Below are 24,359 nucleotides of genomic sequence, written 5' to 3'. Positions count from 1 at the left end.
TTTTAAAATGTTATTCACATTGATTATCAAAAAACATATTCCGTAAATTCATGAACTAATGCATGCATTTAGTTTCTGAATCCTGGGAAAAAGGCATACTGCTGTTCTTGTGAGAAATACTATGTGGAATTGGTGGATGGGTGATAAACAATAGCTCATTTAATAGACAGGCATATAAAATGAAAACCAAAATGATTATCAAAATAATTTGAAAGTTATTTACCAATTTGATATTAAAATAAATTGTTGAATTTAATTCAACAACACAATTGTGTATGATTTGGTAGACTTAATATTGTATTTATTATTGAATTTGTAAACATTTTTATTGCATTTCTGGTTTTAAGAAGAAGAATCAGTTTCAAATACCATCAATCTGTTTTTTTACAATTTGCTAGATGTTTTCTTTTGTCTTTCACATTCCTGCCAACTTTTCAAAATGCTCATGGGGGTTTAAATTGCAAGTGGGCTCTTATAGTCCAACAAAACCTTTAAGGGGGCCTTCAAATATATTTCAATGTTGTTTTTTTGCTTCTTCATACTTTTACAAGCCTCTAATTATTGTAAAATTAATTTTGTTTAAAATTGTGGACAAAATTGCTCTTTTAAAATTTCCATTTGGGAGCCTCCATGGGCGAAATCCCCAGCAAATGGTGACAGTTGGCAGGTATGCTTTCAATCTGTTGCAGTTTAATAATTTGTAATTTATTTCTTACTGTATCTCCAGCTGGAACTCTCCGTCTGCTCCATATTTATGTCTGGATTTTGTACCATCTTCCCATCTAACCTGTAGTGTATCAAATAAAGGTGTGAAATGATTCATATGATTTGATAATTTGAAACAACATATAAAATTCTTATGTTCCAGTCCCAAACCAGGAACTTTGTCAGTGGTGATCTTATGTTTTATCGTAATATACTAATATTTTTTATTATTTGAAGAATTTGGTGCTCATCACATTTTTGAATGTTTTTATTAAATCTATTCCCAATATTTATGGATTCTGGACATTTGGAGCTTGATATGTTGTGTAAACAGTCATCTACAGTTGAAGACTGTATGTTATCCTTTATATCTCTTTGTTTATTTTTGTAATTAGGTTGATCTTCTTTTATGAGGGGGCTCTTTTATCTATATTACGTAAAAATAATTGATAAATGTCCTTGTAATGTCTCTGAGATCTTAACAAACCACATCCCTTTTTATTTATTCAAAGATTTTCTATTCATACTTCTTTTATATTTTTTTTAATTTGTTAGTCTAAATTGTATACTACCTATACTTACATCAACAAATCCTGAGTTTGTTACTCTAAACACTATTCCTTTTCTCTGAGGTTTGCCTAGAATTAAAATGAAACCATATATCTAACTTTCATGACATAATTAATTTTTACTAAATATCTATTTGCTTTATGATTTACAAACATGATGTTGTATCTTTTCTCTTTTTCATTTTTTACTGGAGCTAATCTTTCACTAACTGTCATTTTATCACTTAAAGAACCCCCCCCCCCCCCCCCCAAAAAAAAAAATAAAAGGAAAGGAAAGAACTCAAGATTATTTGGTCATTAAGAATCATGTGACACTATTTAATCTACTGTGGATTTATTTATTTACGTGGGTACCAATATTCATAGATTTAAGAAAACTTGTATGTTTGTGGATATCTAATTCTGTGGTTTTGGCGAATTCTGCATACAAGCCTATAGAGCATTTGTTATTCGTTGAACTTTTAATAACATGGTTGACCTGTACCCACGAAAGCCATGAAAATTGGTATTAAAAGAATAATAATGAATCCACAGCAAGTGGTCTCAGTGGACATTCAGATTGGGTAAGGTAGACAATTTGATCAAAACCAGAAATGGATATGGAAGGAAGCAAAATTTTAAATACCATATTAAGCATGCAATCAAGCTGAATGTGATGATTTTTCTGTTGAAAGTTAGTTGAGCAACCATTTATCATTGATTCAAACATCACTCACTGGCTGCCATGAAATTTAGGTGTTTAAGGGCATACAATACAGTTTTGATCCTGTATTTACAAGTTTGTAAAAATTTGCATATAGTGCATATATGCTATTTTTTACCTGATTAAATCAAATATGTAATAAAAAATACACCTTCATGTGCTACTTTTTGAGTAAAATGAGGTCGAAATTTTGTATATTTGCTCAAAATTCTGATTTGTGGTCGTAATTTCTTTTTCAAAAGAAAGACATATAGATATCTTAAAAAATTATACATTTTTTATTCAGAAATAACTCATATTTATCAAATGTACATGAATTGAGGAAAAAACGTCATTTTTTTGCTGCATGTTTATCAAAATTAAAAAAAATCCTCTATTTACAGTTTTATTAAATTTGGGTCACATAATCACCTGCAAAATGAAACAAATTGCTGTTTTGAACAGTAGGGGTCCATGAACTCTTTTTCAAATTAAATCAGTTTGAATGATAAAAATCAGTCGAAAAATGCATCATTTCCCGATATGTCACAGTTTGACGTCGCGAAAATAACATTTTACGTTAGCAAAGTCATTACCTTCCCTGTAACTGTATCGTATGCCCTTAAGTAATCAGTTGATAAGATGTACACACTATTCTCATTTAGAAAGGATTTAAGTAACATTTACCAATTTCACAAACAAATACTCCAACTTCAATCAGCTGATCTTCTTTTAATCGACGTGGTACACTGACTAGTTTGACATCCTCTGTGTCACCATTTACATAGTGATAAAAGTTTATTAATCCATTGTCTAACTGAACCTTTATCCAGCCTGTAATAAAAATCAGTTTGGTAATCAACTAAGGCTTTAATCTAGTCAATCTTTTGTTGCTAAAGAACACTTAGATAAACAAGAGAAAATCTTAACAAATACTGCATTGGTATAAAATGTAATAGTTTATTCTGTCAGAGATAAATATATAGTAAAAAACTTTCACCATTCATACTTGCAGAATGTATCAGTATTCTTTTTTAGGGAAATAATTGCAAACACTTACAGCAAAACTTTTTTTACTATCAATTTCTTGTACATGAAGGAATACATCACTAGTACCATTAATTTCATTTTGATTTAAGAAATAATTTATGGAAGCCATAGATTTGTTGGAAATTAACACATGGCCTGGGCGTTAGCGAGGGATAAAATTACCGAATTTCACAGCCCAGGCCATGTGTAAATTTACAACAAACCTATCAGTTAATATGCCAATCCTACCTCAGAATTCCATTTTAATACAATAGTATACGAACTTCGATGGTTACAAAAAAATTTATATTGCTTTTATACTGCAACTTAAATTAGTATATTGATAGCTTTTAAAATCGTAAAACATAAATATCAAGTTAATTTTCATCCCTCAATGAACCCCTGATTTTATAAAGAAAGCGTTCCATGAGGAAATTGACATTGCACAAAAGAAAGCTGTGTTGCTATATTTAGGAAATAAACACAACTAAGTGTAGTATAATATTTCTTTTTATTATGCATCCGAATAAGAATAAGAATTCTTTTGTCTATTGTTTTATTTCAATTTTTCATACAATAAAATTGGCAATGCGTTTGCAAATAAGTTCAAATACATGTGGATTTACGTGGGAGGAATATTGTAACATCCATTATTTTGAATATTTCTGAGTCTGCGCTAAGTATAGATATATCAAGAATTTTCACACGGTGTTGTTTACAAAGCGAAAGAAGCACATCATATTAGAATTGAAAACAACATACTACATGGTTATCTTTTCTAAAAAATAAATTTGTTCGCATCAAACTATATTGTTAGAAAGAATAGTCCAACTTATCCATTTAAATGGAGAAAGGTCATAAAATATGTTAATTATTGTCAATGATCTTTAAAAGTGTCAATTATTTGGCTGTATTTGGCAAACTTTTAGGAATTTTGGTCCTCAATGCTCTTCAACTCGTACTTTATTTGGCTTTTTTTAACTTTTTTGGATTCGAGCGTCACTGATGAGTCTTTTGTAGACAAAACGTGCGTCTGGCGTATATACTAAATTTAGTCCTGGTATCTATGATGAGTTTATTAAGCTAAGATTAGAGATAACTGTTTAGCAGTAGGTTTTCCTGATACTATAATGAGGGCAGAAGGTAGGGAGGGATGTGATCTAGAATTCCCTGAAAAAATAAGCATTTTTTTCTTGATCCTGAAAAAAGTTATCATTAATTTACAAAGTTCTGATAAGGATAAAACCTGAATTTCAGCAAAAATAAACACTCAATTTTGAAATTCCCACAAAAAAAGGCCTAATTCTAATATCCAGAAAAGGTCCTTCTACCCTTTTTTCACTCAATGTCACCTTTTCTGTTACCAGACTTACCATCAGGAAGGTTCTGTACTGTTGTTCCGTACTGTGGAGGTTCTGATGTGGCTTCTCCTGATAATATCTGTACTCTGCTACCAAGTGACGGTAAATTGTCATGTTCCTCATCATCAAGTTCTTTGGAAATGTGGATGATTTCTGTTATATGACTCTACAAATAAAATTAAAAAAACAAAAAAAATTGTTATAATAACTGAATGACGTAGTTAAGATTATTAAAATAAAAAAGATGTCTAGATGTCAACTATTTAGAAAGACACTTCTACTGTTGAAAACCCCAAGGTTAACTTGGGTATATGGTCATCTTGGTCTACTTTTTACTGACAGTAAAACTATCTAAAACCCTGCTAAATTTGGGCTTCAGTTTGGCTGTATTGGATGTATTCATTTACAGCCACTGCCAGTCAGATATTTAAAGTAGAAAAAATTATCAAAACATTAACAAAACTGTGAACATGGTGTTAGTGAATGAACATGATTAAATAAAGACACAAATAACTACAGACAAGTTTTTATTGACATTTATTATGAAGATCTCCCACTTGAGTAATAGTAGTCAGGGAAGCCATCAGAGTAGCTGTTGTCTGGGAAGCTATTGGTGAAAGGATTACGGACACTTAATCTGATGCCTCAGGTACAGATAGTACAATGCTCTCTATAGGTTGAAGAACCATTATAAATTCTGCTCCTACAAGTGTCATCCCTCCAAAAAAAACTCTCCTATTGTAATAATTGTAATATTTTTTGTATAACAAAAAGAGCACCCCTATATAAGGCTCATTGCCGTTTTTAAGAGGGGGGAGGGGATTTTTTTTCCTTAGATAAAACACACCTGAATATTTTAAAATGGCACTCTTATGAAAAAATACATGTGTTCTACTGACCTTAGTGTAATACATGTGTTCTACTGACCTTAGTGTAATACATGTTTATTCCTTTTTGTAACTCACTCCATAACATGTTTTATTTTTATTTTCAGATTGGTGAGAAAGTTGAGTCTTTTTGTATATATGTATGTACCAAGTCAGGAATATGACAGCTGTTGTCCGTTTGTTTGATCTTTTTTGTCGTTAAATTTTAACATTTGATAAAGGACTTTCTGTTTTTGACTTTTCATCTGAGTTCAGTTTGTTTGTGATTTTTCTTTTTGGTATCTCATGAACATAAGAGTGAGTTCACAAAATCTAAAACACTTACAATGTCATCTGAGTCGAGACCAGATTCATGTTGATTTACTTCTCTTTGTATATATTCTGGATAACTTTTAGGATTTCCTGTCTCATGACATTTTTGTATCACATTACCAGCAACAACCTAACAAATGAAATAACACAAGGTCAAAAATAAATGTATGCAATTTCTGGAATATATAATTTTCATGTCTGCACAAGTAAAATCTCCCAAAAATTAACTTTTTTCTTCATAATGTCCTAATTTGATGTTTACCTTTTGTTAAAATAAAACATATTAAATTGCATTTAATAATTTTGCATTTTTGTCAATTATTGAAGATTCACACATTAACTTATTTACAACACCTATTTACAAAAAAATCTGAATTAACATTAAATATCAGTATTAACACCAACTTATCATTAAACTTTGAATTAACAGTACATGTATTTACAACACCTTATCACTGTAAATTATAAAATAACAGTATTTATAATACAATGTTTAATCCAGATTTGATTAAGGCTTCACTGTGACATTGTGATGAAGAGCGGCAACAAAAACACTTGTTACTTGCTTTGGTTTTTCTTGTGCATGTAGTGATTTTCGGTGACCTGATTTGATAAACCATATCCTGTCTTGTCCATTCTAATGTATAAAGTGTTTCACTGACCTGGTAATGAAAATATTTCTTTATAAATCTAGTATCCTCCATGTCTACCAACTTTCCACCTCCAATTTTTGCCATATCTTGCAGAAACATCTGAAACACATAAAAATGACAACAAATGAAAAAAACATTTTTTTTACAAGAATTTTTAATATTTTTCAAATTTTCTTTCGGTTTAAAGTCGTCAAAACCAGTTTTAGATGAAATACAAGTGAATACATGTTCTCAAAAAATGTTATCTAGGCTTTGATTTAAATTCTGCTCATTCATTTTAAGAATGCTTGGCAAAGTCAATCTTTTAATTGAAAATTATACAGATAAAAATCTAAAATAAGATGTTATAAGATGTCATTATGAAAGAATTACTACTAAAAAAATTCATTCTTCTTCTTCTTCTTCTTCTTCTAAATACTGCCCACATTTAACATGATGAGTATTCTGGTAAGTTATACATGATTAAAAACAGATTAAAAACAGGTTAAAACTAATTGTTTTGTTGATTTAGTTTGTGGTTATGGTCACTTGAGACTTGAATATCTAGACAGTTATTAAGGATATCTTGCAGATACAAGATTCCAACACATATGGCATAGTTCATGTTTTCTTATGGGGAGCCCCAAAACTATAGCTAATTCAATGAACAATGTCTATAGAACTGAAGATTTTCTGAAAGTTTCATTTAAATATAATCTGACACTTGTTTATATGAGAAGCTGTCTACATTAAGTGTAAATGAAAGTTTGGATGAAAAATACACCAATATCTAAATGAAGAAATGAACAAACAAGTTACTCACTGTATACTGCCATCAATAATCAAAGCTTAAAACACGTAATTATTGTTTCATTAGAATGCTATATTTGAACAGTGACCTTTAGTTGTTAATTTCTGTGTCCTTTGGTCTCTTTGTGAGAGTTGTCTCATTGGCTATCAAACCTCACCTTTTTTCTTATATAAATGTATGACAGATTACACAAAGAAATTTGTTTCAATGAAAAATTGAGTTTACATCTAGAGAATGATGAATAAGGACTCTTAGTCACTTATGCTCCTCAGTAAAAAGACTTAAAACATGAACAACAACTTACCATATTAACATGGCTACCAACAGGAACCGTAAACACTGTATATCCTTGGAGGTGTAACTTCTGAACAACAACTTACCCTATTAACATGACTACCAACAGGCACAGTAAACACTGTATACCCTTGGAGGTGTAACTTCTGAACAACAACTTACCCTATTAACATGGCTACCAACAGGAACAGTAAACACTGTATATCCTTGGTTGTGTAACTTCTGAACCATAACTTTCACTCTCTCTCCTATCTAAAACATACAACACATTTTTTACATTTTTAAAGGTGAAGTCATTTGGTCTGTGAAGGATAGTTGTCTCATATAAAATCATACCCTATTTCCTTATTTTTTAAATTACTACATTCGACTGAATTAAATGAGACAAGAGAAAACAAGAGTGCACACACTGAAATGTCTCGCCTTCTTTACTAATCATTGATATTATGTTGATAGTCCTAAATATAAAGCTTTATTACAACTGTCACATAAACTTAACATTAACCAAGATAGCTAAAAAAAGACCAATGAACCATGAAAATGAGGTCAAGGTCAGATGAACCATGCCAGGCAGACATGTACAGCTAACAATGCTTCCATGCAACATATATAGTTGACCTATTACTTAAAGTTTAAGAAAAATAGACCAAAACACAAAAACTTAACACTGTGCAATGAACTGTGAAATTGAGGTCACGGTCAAATAAAACCTGCAGGATTGACATTTAGATCATTAAATATTTCAGTACACCAAATATAGTTGACCTTTGGCATATATTATTAGATAAAAAGACCAAAACTTAAAAAAATAACATTGACCACTGAACCATGAAAATGAGGCCAAGGTCAGATGACATCTACCCACTAGACATGTACACCTTACAATCATTCTATACAACAAATATAGTAGACCTATTGCATAAAGTATGAGAAAAACAGATCAAAACACAAAAACTTAACAATAACCACTGAACCAGTTGGACATGTACACCTTACAGTCCTTCCATACACCAAATATACTAGCCCTATTGCTTATAGTATCTGAGATATGGACTTGACCACCAAAACTTAACCTTGTTCACTGATCCATGAAATGAGGTCATGGTCAAGTGAAAACTGTCTGAAGGGCATGAGGACCTTGTAAGGTACGCACATACCAAATATATTTTTCCTATTACTTATCATAAGAGAGAATTCAACATAACAAAACTTCTGAACTTTTTTTTCCAGTGGTCACTGAACCATGAAAATGAGGTCAAGGACATTGGTCATGTGACTGACGGAAATTTCGTAACACGAGGCCTCTATATACAAGGAATGAAGCATTCAGGTCTTTCACCTTTTAAAATATAAACCTTTTAAGAAGTGAGCTAACTCCGCCACCGCCGTAGCCGCTGGATCACTATCCCTATGTCGAGCTTTCTACAACTAAAGTTGTAGGCTGGACAAAAACTATAATTTGTTATTAAAATTGAAGGAGCATATTATAGGCAACATGTGTACTAAGTTTCAAGTTGATTGGACTTCAACTTCAGCAAAAATTACCTTGACCAAAAACTTTACCTTGAAGAGGGACAGGCAGATGTCAGATGAACAAACAGACCCACAAACTAGAAAACATAATGCCCCTACTATCGTAGATGGGGCATAAAATCCCTATCTCTTCAACCATTTGTTTTGAATTTCCCCTGCTTTATTTATTATTTTTTTATCTTAAATGAAAACCATGAATATCCTAAATTATGAATGTATCAACTTTCCTCATCTCAATTTTCAACCATGGTTTAAAATTATGTAGTGAAACTTTATGTTTCAGATAATTCCACACTACTTAATTTAGCATTTCTTATAACTAAAAATACTATTGGGAACATCTACCCTAAAATTGTGTTGCAAGTACATGCACAAATAATTTTTTGGAAATAAACAATTCAAAAGCACTTTTTTTGGTTTAAGTAGGGCTACTTTTACATATTTTCCAGTGGATTAACTGGTGGTCTGACATCTTTACCTCAGGTGGCTTTGGTGCATATTCTGATAATACGTCATCCATTTGTGAATCATCAGTAGGTCTTCCATCAGAGAAAACAACAATTCTTGGTGGTACAATATATCCTCCCATTGACATAGGCCCTCCTGAAATAAAAAAAAAACCGACAATCTTCATGAAAAGCTTGGAGCAGCCTTGTAAAATATCAGTGTACTTGATCTGATGTCTCTTCTTTTTAAAGCAATTTCTCATTTTTATCAAATTCTTATCTATGTGTATTACACAAACTTTAAACTTTTTTTAATGAAAAACAGAAAAACACATGAAATGTCTCTAAAGATTGACTAAAGAACCACATAATGTTACTTAGTTATATACATAGTAAGCCTTTTATGAACTAATATATGTAATGTTGAAAATGGTAACTTTATCAGAGTTGATGTATGTTAATGAGTAAGGCATGGTCAAATATGATTTGGAATTTTATGGGCAATGACACATTCACTCATAAAATGCTGACCAATGAAAGTTTGCTGTACGTCTCAAGAATTTCAAGAAAATGTCAATCAAATAGTGGAGAGCATATTCTTAAATTTCATTTTGCTTATGTGTTAGCCTGTATGACATTTTGTTTTTCTGTGTTGAAATGTTTGGTTTATTTTTTACATTGAATTTTTATAATCTATTGTATTTTTCTCTATTCACTAAAAGTTGTAATAGGCAGGCAAGGGTTTTAGCTCCATATTTTGATAAAAATGCAATATGTCTGAATTGTAATTTTCAAGCTGAAGTTGGTCAAATTTTTAATTTTTAGAAGAGTTCATTTTAGGAGTGGGCTGTTTTCTACTTATTGGATTGGTTGTCTCTTTGACAAATTCCCTATTTCTATTCTCAATTTTATTAACTATATGTTTTTATAGGTATTTCACTATCAAATACCGCCAGCAAAAACCCTAGCCTCCCATCAAGGCTTTTAGTATTTAAAGCAAAATTCAATAAATTAATAAAACAAAAAATGTCTACAACTGTACCTTTCTCTTTGAGAGCAATACTGCATAACACTAAAGCTGTATGTAGTGCTGATGTTCCACTAGGCTTCAATTGATCTATAAAATAATCTTTGTTAGCATTATCTGGTTAAGATTGTCTGATAATTTCAATAAATTGTAATCAGAAATTAAATATCCCCTCCCATATGTGTACTGTAGTGTAAAATAAATGGGGAACACAGATGCCCTTGCTTGCATTTAATATTATAAAGGGACATAACTCAAGAACTGTAAAAGTGACCCTATCACATTTGGCCCGAGACCACAATTAATTCCTCTATCATTTCTTTATAACGTTTTGTCGCATTAAAAAAATTTGCCTATTCTTTTTGTCTAATTTTTTGTGTGTGTAATGTACAGTACAAGTCCAAAATATATGCAATTTCCAGAAAATTTCATGATTACATCATACAAATTTAGCCAATACACATCCATACCCCTATAGGCAAGTCAAGAGATGTTCCGAAAAGTGTAAATATAACCTTTTTGAACCTGGCCTAATCACTCTTTCCTTATTAAAATCAGTTAAAATAAAACATCCAAAAGTTTATTTCAGCTCTCTTCTTTCATTTCCACCCCAGAAAAGCTAAGAAATGAATGAGAAAGGGAAAGAAAAAAAATAAAGAAAAAATACACTATAATTAAAGGGAACTATATTCGTGAACAACGAAAAGCGGGGTCATTAATTGTGGTCTTGGGCCTATTAGTACTTGATCTGAGGCAATAAGCATTGTGTATATGTTTCATAACATTTACTTGAGGCAAACTAATCTTAGAGAAAAAAAAAATGTTTTTTTTACATTTGTGATGTGGTACATTACTGTCAAATAGTAAAAGCGCACCACAAAAGAATCAAACTTGATCGGTGTTTTGTGGTAATTAGCATTGCGCATAAGTTTCATACTTTTGGTTGAGGGCTTGAGGCAAACTAAAGTTAGTCTACAAAAACAAACAAAATCATCAACTTTTCAATTTGTAAAGGGACATAACTCTATAATCATAAAAGTAAAGCAAACAAAATTTTAACTTGGCCTGTGTTCAGGTGTTTTATGGTAATAAACATGTAATATAAGTTTGATAACATTTGGTTGAGATAACAGAAACCAAAAAAAAATAAAAAATTCCCCATATGAAAAGGGGCATAACAAACTCTTAAATGGTAAAAACAAACCATATAATTCAAACTTGACATGTGTTTTTTTAGTAATAAGCATTGTGAATAAATTTCATAACATTTTTTTGGGGCAAACTAAAGTTAGAGAAAACAAACCAATAAAATAAGTAAACCCCATAAATCATTCAGATGTAGAAAAGAAGTGCAAAAGTACATTTTGTCATTAAGAATCTTTTAATGTGCCATATAATTCTGACTAGCGGTTCAGAAGCAATTGCAGATACAAAATGGGTTCCCCCAAATGACTAAGTCAAAGTCAACAAAAAAACAGATACCCCTATAAATAATTCAGATTAAAAAGTAAAAGCAAAAGTACATCTTGTGATTAATAAGAATCCTACAAAAGCTATATTTTGGATGTCCCTTTCGACATTTCTTTTTTACTGTCAGGAATAGCCTTAATAAATACTTACATATCTTAGCCACTAGATCACTGTAGTCCATTGTTAAAGGTGAAAGTATTTCAGTCTTTGAACCAAATACTACAATTCCAATGTTCTCATACAATTCTCTGTTGAGTGATAACTCCTCTGCATCTAGGTATATTAAAAGGTTTTTAAAGCAACTGATTCAAGGGATGTTTTCTTTTCCATTATGCATATGCAAAAAAAAATATATTGCAGTGTTTTTATCTCCTATTTTGTTTCACGAAAGCTTTTTGTTGTAGATGTATTTTATTAATGTATTTGATTGCCTTTGTTGTACTGGTAGGGACACAGACAACATTATATGCGAATGGTTGAGTGGTTACTCAGCTGGTTTAGATCGGTTAAAATTGTGTGTATCTGTCCAAATTTGGATTCTTTTATTTTCATGGGTACCAATTTTCGTGGATTGAGAAAAACTTTTATTTTCATGGATATTTGAATTCTTGGTTTTCCCAAAGTCTGCTTAGTCATACAGAAAATTTACAATTCGCTGAACATTCAAATTCGTGGATTTCTTGTACCCAAGAAGTCCACGAAAATTGGTATCCAACGAATTATAATGAATCCACAGTATGTCAAAAGCCTTGTAGCTGGTTGTCCTTAAACTGTTAGCCCAATCTTATTTTATTTTGGAGCTAAAGAACCTTGTGTGATTTGTGGAGCTTATTTTTTAGATTTGGGCATAGTGTTTTATTGACTTTGTTTTGTCATCTTTATCTTTTGGCAAAAGTGATGTCAGTACTTCTTCAACTGGTAACTGTATAAATAACTGATTTTATATTTTCTTTTTTTTGTTTTAAAATTTTGCAACCATTAGTTCTGAAATAAGGTCATGACTATCAAAATTGACAATATATAATAGTTACCATTCAGTAAATCTGTTAAAACAGAAATCAACTGGTCAAATGCTTTGCCTTCTGTACTTTGTGATATATCTAAACAGAGTATTGTATCTATTCCACCATCAGATGTTTCAGGAACATTACTCCTACTACCTGTAAAATAAATCACAATCATTAGTATGATCTCTCTGGGAAAAACAAGGGCTGTCCACTTAAGGATGTCTGCTGCTCTAATTTAAAATAACAAGGATTTCATGTGGTTGCTTAAAATGAAAACAACTTTGATATTTAAACAAAATAAAGTAATAAAATCATGAGTCTCGTGTATAGTTTTCAAAATACGAGACATTTAGAAAATGGCGGGAAAAGGGTTTTCTTCAGACTTTACTATTTGTTAACATTGGAATTGTTTTTTACCCTTTAAACCAAGAAAAAATAACAAGGATTTCATGCCGCCGGATCACTAAATCTTAAATGATCTATTGAACAGATTTATGAAGACAGAAGTGTGGTGTCGTGACAATTTTTTTTAATACATTTGGATGGATAAAACCTGAGAAAATCGAAAATATGACAAGAATTCAAAAACATGACCAGCAGACATCCTTAACAGAGCATAACAGGGTTGAAATATCCCTAGATTTGCCCAGTACATGCATTGTAGTTGCTTGTGTGAAATTCAGTGTTCAGACAATTATATTTGAAGATTTCAGGTTTTATGCCATCAGACAAGGGTTAACTATCATAGGGGTCAAATGTCAAAGTGATCTACTTTGGTATACAACACACTACAAGCTCAATTTACAACTGCATACCAAGTTTGCCAAACCCAAGTTTGTCAGTGTGTTTGAAGGGAACAAATTTTTCTATATTGTTTCTCACTTCTCACACTAATCACTTGACCAAATGTTTTATCCCAGTAATGCTGTCTGAAGAATTTTCAAGGCCTTAGTAAACAGATCCCAATTAATAGTTCTACCATTTCAGATCTGTTTGAGCTATTTATCACAAGTAGACATAGAATTATCTATTTCAAACACCATGACTAAGGGACACTTAAAGGAATATATATTGAAGTTTTTGTAATTAATGAAATTTATAGCTGTCATTCTTTCACAAAGTAAATAACTTCAAAGATATTTTAAGTTTTTGTTATTAAATGTTAAATAGCTCCTAGTTGAACTGACCAATTGCAGGAACATTAGATAGCACTTTTTGGGGTTTGGGTGCAAAATCAGTCAAATATACAATAACTATTACCTTGCAATGCCTTTACCAACAGCTTAAAAATAGGTTCATTCAGTGGAAGGCCAGCTTTATCCCGCAAATCATTTGCTTCAAATACAATTCCTTCATCTAAAAAAAACAACATAATCAAAATACAGAATTTTTAAATCAAAGAAAAACTACATTTGATAACATTTTAGAACCTAAATTAGTAAACAATAAAGTGACAATTTAATTTGATCCAAACATACTGTGAGCATATAAAAAGTTAGGGGTTAAAAGAAACAAAAAACGCATCACTACAAAAAATAGAAAAAGCAACAATAATCTACAAAACATTACCATTAACAAACTGAAGGTGAACTTGGGAGCTCCAGAAGAGGAAAGTATATTCTAAACCACTTTTAAAAAGTTCTTGTCCTTAAGTTAATTGTCTCATTGAGTGGTGTCTTCATTGTAATATCTGATAATGGAAAAAAAACATGAATTAGATTTTTTGATAATACACATATACCTGCTTGGGTAGTTCTCTGAACTTCTGCCATAATAGTTTCTTCATTCTGTATTGGCTGTGTGTCTCCATGCAATGAAGGTTCTGTAACATGTGAACCAAGTGGTGTCAGTGGTTGAGTCTGCCCATTGCTAAACATATGTTCATCACTAAAACCAGTAGCACCTTCAACTGTTGGCAAATGAGTAGTTTCTCTTTCCTCTCTTTCAATATTTTCTTCATCTGACCCAATTTTAGGCAGAATCCCTTCTTCTTCTGCCATTTTGAATGCCTCTTCAAGCTCTGGTGGAGTATTTGGAAATGAGGAAGTTGAAGATCTTGCAATATCACTATGCATTTCAAATCTTTGATTTTGTTCTTGTCTATCTTGTCTACTGTGAGACAGTCTGATATATCCTTGTGGTGACTGTGAATGGACGTTATTGACATGATCATCTCTTTGAATTAACCCTTCAACACCTGGAATACGCTCTCCTTCAGAACTTGAAAAATCATAAGAATATTGTGGTTGGTCAACTCTCTTTGTACTTCCTGATGGTCTAGTGACGAGATGAGAATCTTCACTTAATGTTTTGGGTAATGTAGATGAGTGATCATGATGTTCAGTCTGCCTACTAGATTGCAAGTGAACATGAGTATCAGATCTAGGACTAGGAGGCGTTCTTGGTGGTGTTTTGGTATAACGTGAACTGGTAAATGCATCTTTAATGTCTAACACTGATTTTTCTACTGCAGTTTTAACTTCTGTTACAGTATTCACAACAAGGTCTAACCTTTTTGTTGTTTCTTCTTGATACGTCTCAAAGTTTTTTCTGAAGTCCTTAACCTCTTGAGTTAAATCTTGAATTTTTTCCGTATCTCTTTGACCTGACCTTGTTTCAGTCATTAATTGTAATTTCTCTTCAAACATCCTTTCCATATCATCCATTTTTTCCGAAAGACCATGTAAAGTCCCACGAGTTCGGTCAAGTCCCTCGTCTACAGCTGTTTTCAGTGAAGCCTGCATTAGCTCAGATGTTTCATTGTTTTGCTTTATTATTTTTTCTAACTTGTCCATTTTTCGCACAATATCCATCTTGTCTTTCGCTTGAGTATTTTTCACATCAGTAAGTTTTCTTGTCAAGGATGCTTCAAGCTGATTTTTCATTTGATTCATCTGTCTTGAAGACAATGGCTGAGGACCAGGCATTTCTAAAAATTACATAAAAAATCATCAATTCAGAACCAGTTGCTTCACTTGGCTTAAGCTTGATACTTTGCAGTTAAAGTCACACAAAAAAATCAAAGCAGGTTTTGTTTTTAAAATGTACAATATTCATAAAGAATGGGCCTGTAACTGTAGAGAAAATAAATGCTGTCTCTTGTACGAGCATTTCGTATCGCTACATTCATAACACTGCGGAAAAAAATCAAAGATTTAAAATATCTACTGCTTGTTTGCATAAAAAACAGGTTAGGAACATTCACTATGTATTTTAATACAGTCTCTTATGGGATGTATTCAAAGCAACCACTCAAGAGAGATGACCTCAATAAGAGGTTTAGAATAATTCTGATCAAACATTGCCTTGTTTGTCAATTGTAAACACATTATCATAAAGAAAATAACACCAGTGCTCTAAATGTAAATTTTGACTTAAGAAAGAAAGCCAGCAGATGACAATTATGATAGGCTTTTGTATTGACTGAAAGCTGTAATATTATACCTAATAAACCAGTGTTAGTTTGTGCTCCAGCTTCCACCAACATAACTGTTTGTCTCCTATCATGTCTGTGAAATATAAAAAAAACTTTAAATTTGCTATACTGGATAATGTTACATACATTAATTTTAGAGAAATGTTTTGCTATTTTGTAAGTAACAAAACTCTGTCAGATCTGATTCTGCATTAAGATTAATGTATATGAAAAATGATGTTTAAATTGGGTTCATCAAAAATGTTTTTTTTCGTAAATATTACAAAAACAAAATGATTTTCATTTACCTGTGTACATTATTCTTTTTGGCCGTATTTTGTTGAAGGTTATGTTTTTTTTCTTTCTGAAAATGTTTAACATATCACCCCTTATTTCATTGATTTGGTATTGACATTGTGTCATAGATCATTCGTTCAGTGTTTGTTCATTTGTTTGTGTTAATATGTGTTCAGCATTTTCAATTGATATTTTATAGTGTGTCTTTCTATGTTCTGATGTTATGCTATTATTTCAGGGTGAAGGTTGGTACTTATAAAAACACTTAAACCTGCTGCATTTGTTTGCACCTGTCCTTAAGTCAGGAACCTAATGTGTTAAGTAGTTGTCATTTGTTGATGTGGTTCATAAGAGTTTCTCGTTTATTATATAGTTTAGACCATTGGTTTTCTTGTTTAAATGGTTTTACACTAGTTATTTTTAAGGAACCTTTATGGCTTGCTGTTCGGTGTAAGCCAAGTCTTCGTGTTGAAGACCGTACTTAGACCTATAATAGTTTACTTTTACAAATTATGACTTGTAGGGAGAGTTGTCTCATTGGCACTCATACCACATCTTCTTATATATATGTATCTTAAAATAAAATTGAGAATGGAAATGGGGAATGTGTCTTACAGACAACAACCCAACAAAAGAGGGGAAAAAAAACCAGCAAACGAGAAAACTATACATCAGAATCCAAGTGGATATACATGTAAGCAGCTAAATTTTACAATTTGACATCTCTCAACAGTGTTAAAAAAGCCAAAGATGAGACAAAACGTGAAACAAATTCAAATGAAAAACCAACAGAATATATTTATTATTCTTAATTCAATATAAAAGACCCCAAAAATTGAAACATTAATCATGTTAATTAAAGGTCTAATGTCTTGCATTTTTTTAAAAATTGCAGTCATGCATGTAATAAAACATTTTAATGCAATTTTTATGTATCAAGTTTTTTTTCATTTGCTAAAATTAACCGTCAACTTCACAGTTGACATGTCATAACTAAGATCTAGGAAGGGACCTGTCATTTTGAATTGCTTGGATCAATAAATGTTCTATTACTACAATACTATCTAAAATAAAACAACCTCTCTCTGAAAAACACTGTTTTGATGAGATTTTATCCAAATTTGAGTTGTAGAAATAAGTTCTAATTTGTATAACATCCTGTTTACCATGACATCTTTGCTCCAAAAGCATTGTTGAATTTTCAGTGGAATTTTATTACATTTCAAATTTTACACATTTTTTTCAAGCTCCAATGTATCATTTCTTTTTGTCATGCACTAGAATGGTATATCTTTATTACCAAATGGGAATAACTGTAAATGAAGAGTTGCCGTTTTCAATTATTTTGATAAGACAGTTGCAAATATCTGTTTTTTCTTTTTAAGCTAAGCATACATTAAACTGCAATTACTACCATGAAACTTCCAATTGATGGCAGCAACTCTTCAATGACAGTAATGTTATTCTTTAAATATAAATGTACCAGTACATTACCTCTGTGTGTCTTTAATTGGAGAAACTGATGGAGATTCAGTTGGTGTGCTTTCTAGGAATTCCTGAAAAAGACAACACATATGAAAATAGTTAATTCATATTATCCTACATTGTTGTATTTCATGTATTGGATTAATGAATGTTGGAGAAGACTTTACTTAGTTGAAAAACTTGTGTCGCATCCATTTGTCTTTTTAGAACAATAAAATATGTGTTAACTAATTTAAGTGAAATACTTATAATGTTTCACATGTTAATGAATTCTGTAATTCCATTGAATCCTCTGACATCATACATCAACAGACAACGTGATCAATAGGTATCGAGACATTGTCAACAAGATTATATAGAAGAAGATGCTTTATTTCAATAAAATGGGCTCACAAGGAGCATAATATAATGTCATTACAACAATGTGTAAAACATAGAAAAAGATATAGTGTACTGGATTTTAAACTTTATTTACATTGATTATAAAAGATTACAGAAAAAAGAATAATCAAAGAATTCAAAGAGAAGAAAATATTCAACTCATGAATGACTAGCAGTGAAAATGCACTATGAACATTACTGACAATATACATGTACTCTTGTTGAAAGCATATTCTGTATATACATTTTGTAAGCATGAAAAAAACCAGGCAAGAAGTGTAATTTTTCTTCATAAAATGTCTGCATAATACATTGTATTACATTTGTTAGATGATTCTTACTATTATTTCTGTTATGGACGAAGTGCATCAATATGACAGTAACCTAACTAAAAACTTTGTATATATAGCATTGTATAGTAAAATTTTAAACTGATTATTATTTTATTAAATCATTGTAAAATCTAACCATTTCAATAGCACTTATTAACTGCATGAATGGGAGTTTCATGACCTCCATTGACAGGTTAAGTCTTGAACTAATTATAAGTAGAGGGAAAACTTTTCATGTGAAGAATACTTTCTGCCGTTAATTAGATTTCGCAGACTTGACTCACATAAAGTTAACTTACAAAACATAAAATGAATAGTGAATAATGAATTTGGCAGTAGTAAGGAAATTTATAAGCACCTGGCATGACCTTCGGCATGACCTTCAGCATGTTCAGTTTTTCATAGTTTATATATATAGTTAATTTTCTAAACTTACTTGCACAGTTCCATAAGGGTCATCTGGAAAACCTCCAAAAGCCATGGATTCTGAAAATGAACTATATGAATCTATACTCTGTTCACCAATGGATATTGTGGTAGACGTTGGAGATTCTGGAGGTGTTGGATCCGTGAATTTCTCGTCTCTCTCAGTTCTCACATTAAATGATATGTCTGTACTATCAATATTGCCTTCACTCATTTCTTCGAAAAGTAACACTAAAATTCTAGAAAATCGTCCGTCTGATACTTCTCTCTTGTAGCTCTCATGCCCTCTTTGGGAAAACATGTACATGTCTAATACAATCTGATGTGACTCCACCTGGGTCAAAAGTTTCTGTAGAACTGCATTGTATTGTTTTTTCAATTCTTTCCATAATTGAACTAAATTTGAATGGAGATTTTGACCCTCAAATAATGATACAATGTTTCTATGTAAACCATCAAGTTTACTAGAATCTGTGTGACAGGTGGTTAAAGTAACTCTCGTTCTCCAGGATGGTGGCTCATCTGAAAAGCATTCATATGAAAATTGACATCATTAAATATAAATCTAGAAATAAAGGCATGCACTTATTATTGGGAATCACTAATTATTATAAGTTTCTGGTAGAAAAGTGCTGCAATTACGAATATGAATTTTTATTATGGCGAACCAGAAATACAGGATCTTGCAGATTCCATCTTTTTGTAAGACTCAGTCACACTTGATTAGTATAATTCACATTGTGTGAACCTACATGTACAATAAAGAAAGCGGTTCGTACAGAATTACATTGTCGTTGATTTTAAGTCTAGATAAGAATAGATATTAAAGGATGCAGGCGATATTTGTATAATTCATCTTAAAGCACAAATACAAGATCAATGAAATAGTACCATATCATTATTGTCTTTCCATTCTTCTATGCAATGCTATATCTAAAAACAAATAGCAGCATCGAAAGGGGCGCAAAATACATGTTGACAAGATGACCATTACTAAGGGAGCTACCATTTGATTTTTATGGGGGGGCCAGGATGAAAAATTTTGTCCTGCATTTTTTTAGCTGTAATCTCTGTCCTGGCTTTTTATTTTTCACTCTGTTCGGTCCTGCCCCTTTTTTTTTAGTTTATCGTGACTTTTTTTTACCATAAATTGTTTTTGACTTTTTTTTTTTGCAAGTGTCTCATCCTGCCTTTTTTTTGACTCAAAACTCCTGTCCTCCCTTTTTTTTCAAATTTCATCCTAGCCCACATAAAAATCAAATGGTAGCTCCCTAACCTAAGGATTTGTTAGTCATAGTACTCACCGTATGGCTTTGATTCAGTGAGAGTTACTGTTGTTCCATTCACATTTATGGTGGCATTGGTTGGCAAGCTGGCAGTTTCTGTGTCATAACCATACATTTACATATATGGATATGATTATACATACCCTAAAATAAACAAAAAACTAAATATTTTATGTACATTTATATAAAGAAAATAAGGATAAGCTAACATTATTTCTTCTCTTACAAAAATTTCTATTTCTAAGTCATAGGCTCAAATCACAATAGCTGGAAGATTGATATTTGAGGTAAGTTAATATTGAAGCTTTTCTATAATGTAAAGCCAATTTTGACATTAAAGGTGTTGACCATTGCTTTTGTTTAGGATAAGCTATTCAATAGTATCTTTTCTTGTAAGGAGATGTGTAGTGATTGGCAATGAGACATCTATTAAGCCAGAGATCAAATGATGTTGAGGTATGATGCGACTACTGGTCATACTATAGCCTTCAACAATTAGCAAAACCCATACCAAAGCATCTATACTACTAAAACAACGAGGTCCAATATTTACATGTAACTGGCATGGCATAAAAGGATCAATCAAAGAATTCAACTTAATATATCATGATATTTATACTTAAAACATGATAAATAATATGAGATATAAATGGTGTTGATTAAAAATGACACCATTCTATATATTTTTTGTTTTCCACATAATTAATACCACCAAAAATTAACAAGTTCAGTGTTGAATCTGATACTGATATCAGACAAGTGTTGAATCTGATACTGATAGCAGAAGTACCTGTTACCAGTGTTACTTCAAATTCAGAAATACAGAAATGATTGCGTGCACTCATTATTGCAATTTTGTCATTTTAGAGCAATTATTGCGATAAAGACCCTGTCTTATTCTTCGCAATAATAAAAACATTGCAATATTTTCTGAATTTACAGTACCTTATCTGTTCTGCATTCCAACCCTGTCAGACACACCACCAAATGGAGTATTTTGGATTTGCTATACATATATACACAGTTCATTATCAAACTTGACCTTCTTTATTATACAGGGATTGACACTTCTTAACCCTTTCCTCCATGGATTTTTTTTCTCTCACATACTTGATTCGCATAGAATTTTTTCAATAAAAAAAATCATCAGAATTTAAAGTTATAATGCATTATGAAAAACGAATATTTCATCAATTAAATTCAAGTCAGATACTGTCATGAATATCCTTTTCATATTGGATACAAACTTTTTTGAGTCTGATGCAGACATTTTGTAATCAAAGCGTTTCAACTGAGGTACTACACAGCCGTCATTATGGAGTAAAGGGGGTGGCGTCAAAAAGCGTCATTATGGAGGAAAGGGTTAATTCATTCATTAATAAAAAAAAAAAATGGATCTACAAGTTGTTTCCAGTTATAGTAAGAAAACCAGGACAGACTCAAACAGAAAGATTTTGAATGCAGAGAAAAATGTGCACCTTATAATCTGCATGACTTTTTCAAACATTGTCAAAACTAAAAAAAAAACAGGTTGAAAATAAGGCGTGTATACTTTGTTTAAGTCAAGGAACCATAGTGTTTTGTAGGTGTGTTCTAGTATTATACTATAAATGGCATGACATAATAATGATTTCAGTAATTTAAGATATATATCAAAGGGAATCTAACATGGTTGAGTCAGGAGAAATGTTGTTTAGGTCATCAACTAAGAAGGCTACATTTAAGTTTAAATACGGCAGGTATTAAATGCACTGACACAATAGACAACTTTTAAGTTCGATGCATTTCCTTCAAAAACTCTGGTTTTAGTGAACACCATTTGTGCGTTTAGGGGCATCGTCACTATGACGATCACTAAGACGTTTGAAGAACGTTAATAGTGCAGGGATACGGGCGAACCCCTCTATCTGGTAAATGATGTCACAAGTTGGCGCCTAATTGACGAGTTTTTTACGGTGACAGATGAACTTGAAAGTAGTCTATTCATTCCGAATAAAATGCAACATTACTGACCGCTAGTCCTATAATGACAATATTATACAGCATTTAACACCTTAGGAAAACAAATGTAATCTCAAATTAATTTAAATAATTTCATTATTATAATATCTATAAATGTAGGTATGAAAAATGAATGGTTCCTCTCATAATTTCATAGGATTGTGAACAGGTTGATCGACTCATCATAGTGCACATACTTTTTTAGAATGAAGGGATTCATACTAAATAAGCTTCGGTCAACACTTTTACTCCCAAATTAAATGATAAAAACAAGCATTGCTTTTTTTTAAAAATAAAGACAATAATTCCTTCTATACCCTTTACTTCTCATAAAATATTTTTATTGGGTTCCACCTGCCTTCAAAAGTGGTATAAATTAGACATTCAAGAGCACAACATATCTAGGCAAATCAATTGAATATTTACACTGACTGCTTCAGACAAGCAAATGCTGCATGTTCATTTCCACCAAGCGCAAACAATATTGTTTCAGTTATAACATTTTTTTTAACCCTTATCATTTGCTTTCTTAAAATTAATCAATACTGTGACCATATGATGTTATACAAGGGTATTAATCTTTGGTGTTCTAAAATTAGCCAAACAGGAACTGTCACTGTGGAACTTTCTCCAAGTTTATATTATGTAGAAATTTCATGGTGTTAGTTTTTGTATGAAATAGACAAAAACGAACAAGCATTTTACCCGCATTTTAGCAGCTCCTGTCATGTCATGTTTTTTTCTCTATGATGGCAAGTATTATAATTTTTCACAAACATGTCGACCTCAATTTTCATTATTCGACAAAACACATTTCTGAATTCTGTTATAAATACTACGAGAAAAATGGTGGCAGGGAAATTAAAAACGATACTTGGAACGTGAAGATGACATAGGTATTAATAAAAGACGGTTAAAATGTTCCCTTTGCTATTTTTGGAGACACGTTGTACCTCACGTTGTACCTTTTCTTCAGCTGTCTGCCGCCAACGCGATCTATATTAAGGGTTGGGAATTCCCAGAATTCAATCGTGATATATTTATATTTAGAACTGGGACTTTCCAGAATTAGGGGTTTTGTGAGGGAATTCGCTGTTTGCCTTTAAGCCCAAACTTTCTATTACCTCTTATAAATAAATGAAAGTTTCAAAAACTATACAAATACAGGACGACATATTTTTTTTTTAAATTACAGCAAAACTTTTGGTTGATAATTTGTTCTTCCTTGCAAAAAATGAACTGTGAATTTTCTCCCTACCCCATTTACCCTAGTTTTTAAATCTGACGCTGATTGAAATAAAACGCTATTAGTTTACCTTCAAATTGAGAACATGCTGGAATTTGTACAGTTACTAAGGGAACAAACATTTATCTTCCCCAAAAAAGAGGGAGGTTTTCTTTGTTTAAAAAAATAATCCTATCCTGAACTTAGGTCAAGCAGGTGACAAAGGAAATATATTATTCTGACCCCCCTCCTCCCCTATATCTTTGATATATTCTCATTGTCTGATTGGAAAACAATTTTCTAACTCGGACAAAATAAACATAAATCGACCCCCCTTTTTCAAATCAACATGGATTTTCATAAAACTCAACAATTATTTCATTTATATATTAAATTGATCTATTTTAAACAGAATACCAGGTTGTTTGGTGAATTGCTGTCATTCTATGGATTTAATAAATTTAAAAAAAAAAAGCATTTTTTTTAAATTTTGGCTAAATCCAGATAGTCATCTTTAATTGTTTTTATAACTTTTTCAAATCAACTGGCATTTTCATAAAATTTTACAATAATTTCATTTATATATTGATCTTACAGAATACCAGGTTGTTTGGTAGTTTGGTGAACTGCTGTCATTCTATGGATTTAATAATAGGTTAAAAAAAAAAAGTTTGTTTTTTTCAGTTTTGGCTAAATCCAGATAGTCATCTTTAATTTTTTGTATAACTGTTTCAAATTAACATGGA

General features: G+C 31.5%; 1 protein-coding gene across 3 annotated transcripts in view; it reads right to left on the bottom strand.

Annotated features, from left to right (window-relative positions):
* The window catches only part of LOC134715338 (uncharacterized), a 30,674-nt gene extending 7,267 nt beyond the window's left edge, over positions 1–23,407 (bottom strand). Inside the window, exons 1-18 of one of the 3 annotated variants that reach the window (XM_063577449.1) lie at positions 23,354–23,407; positions 20,406–20,531; positions 19,112–19,623; positions 17,972–18,033; positions 16,210–16,274; positions 14,507–15,694; positions 14,026–14,121; positions 12,790–12,918; positions 11,909–12,031; positions 10,304–10,378; positions 9,294–9,418; positions 7,445–7,534; positions 6,208–6,297; positions 5,559–5,675; positions 4,359–4,512; positions 2,644–2,790; positions 1,288–1,343; positions 717–787 (exon numbers count right to left, since the gene is read on the bottom strand). In XM_063577449.1, the coding sequence (XP_063433519.1) occupies positions 717–787; positions 1,288–1,343; positions 2,644–2,790; positions 4,359–4,512; positions 5,559–5,675; positions 6,208–6,297; positions 7,445–7,534; positions 9,294–9,418; positions 10,304–10,378; positions 11,909–12,031; positions 12,790–12,918; positions 14,026–14,121; positions 14,507–15,694; positions 16,210–16,274; positions 17,972–18,033; positions 19,112–19,623; positions 20,406–20,502 (3,197 nt within the window). In that variant the 5' untranslated portion in view covers positions 20,503–20,531; positions 23,354–23,407. Of the gene's footprint in view, positions 1–716; positions 788–1,287; positions 1,344–2,643; positions 2,791–4,358; positions 4,513–5,558; positions 5,676–6,207; positions 6,298–7,444; positions 7,535–9,293; positions 9,419–10,303; positions 10,379–11,908; positions 12,032–12,789; positions 12,919–14,025; positions 14,122–14,506; positions 15,695–16,209; positions 16,275–17,971; positions 18,034–19,111; positions 19,624–20,405; positions 20,532–23,093; positions 23,298–23,341 lie in introns of those variants that run through there. The other 2 variants (XM_063577448.1, XM_063577450.1) reach the window with 2 other exon arrangements.
* Between the last annotated feature and the right edge of the window lie 952 nt (positions 23,408–24,359).

This window comes from Mytilus trossulus, chromosome 4, assembly GCF_036588685.1.
Source record: "Mytilus trossulus isolate FHL-02 chromosome 4, PNRI_Mtr1.1.1.hap1, whole genome shotgun sequence".
NCBI classification, from domain to species: Eukaryota; Metazoa; Mollusca; class Bivalvia; order Mytilida; family Mytilidae; genus Mytilus; species Mytilus trossulus.
Note: the sequence above shows the minus strand (reverse complement) of the source record. Positions and strands in the feature narration are given on the sequence as shown.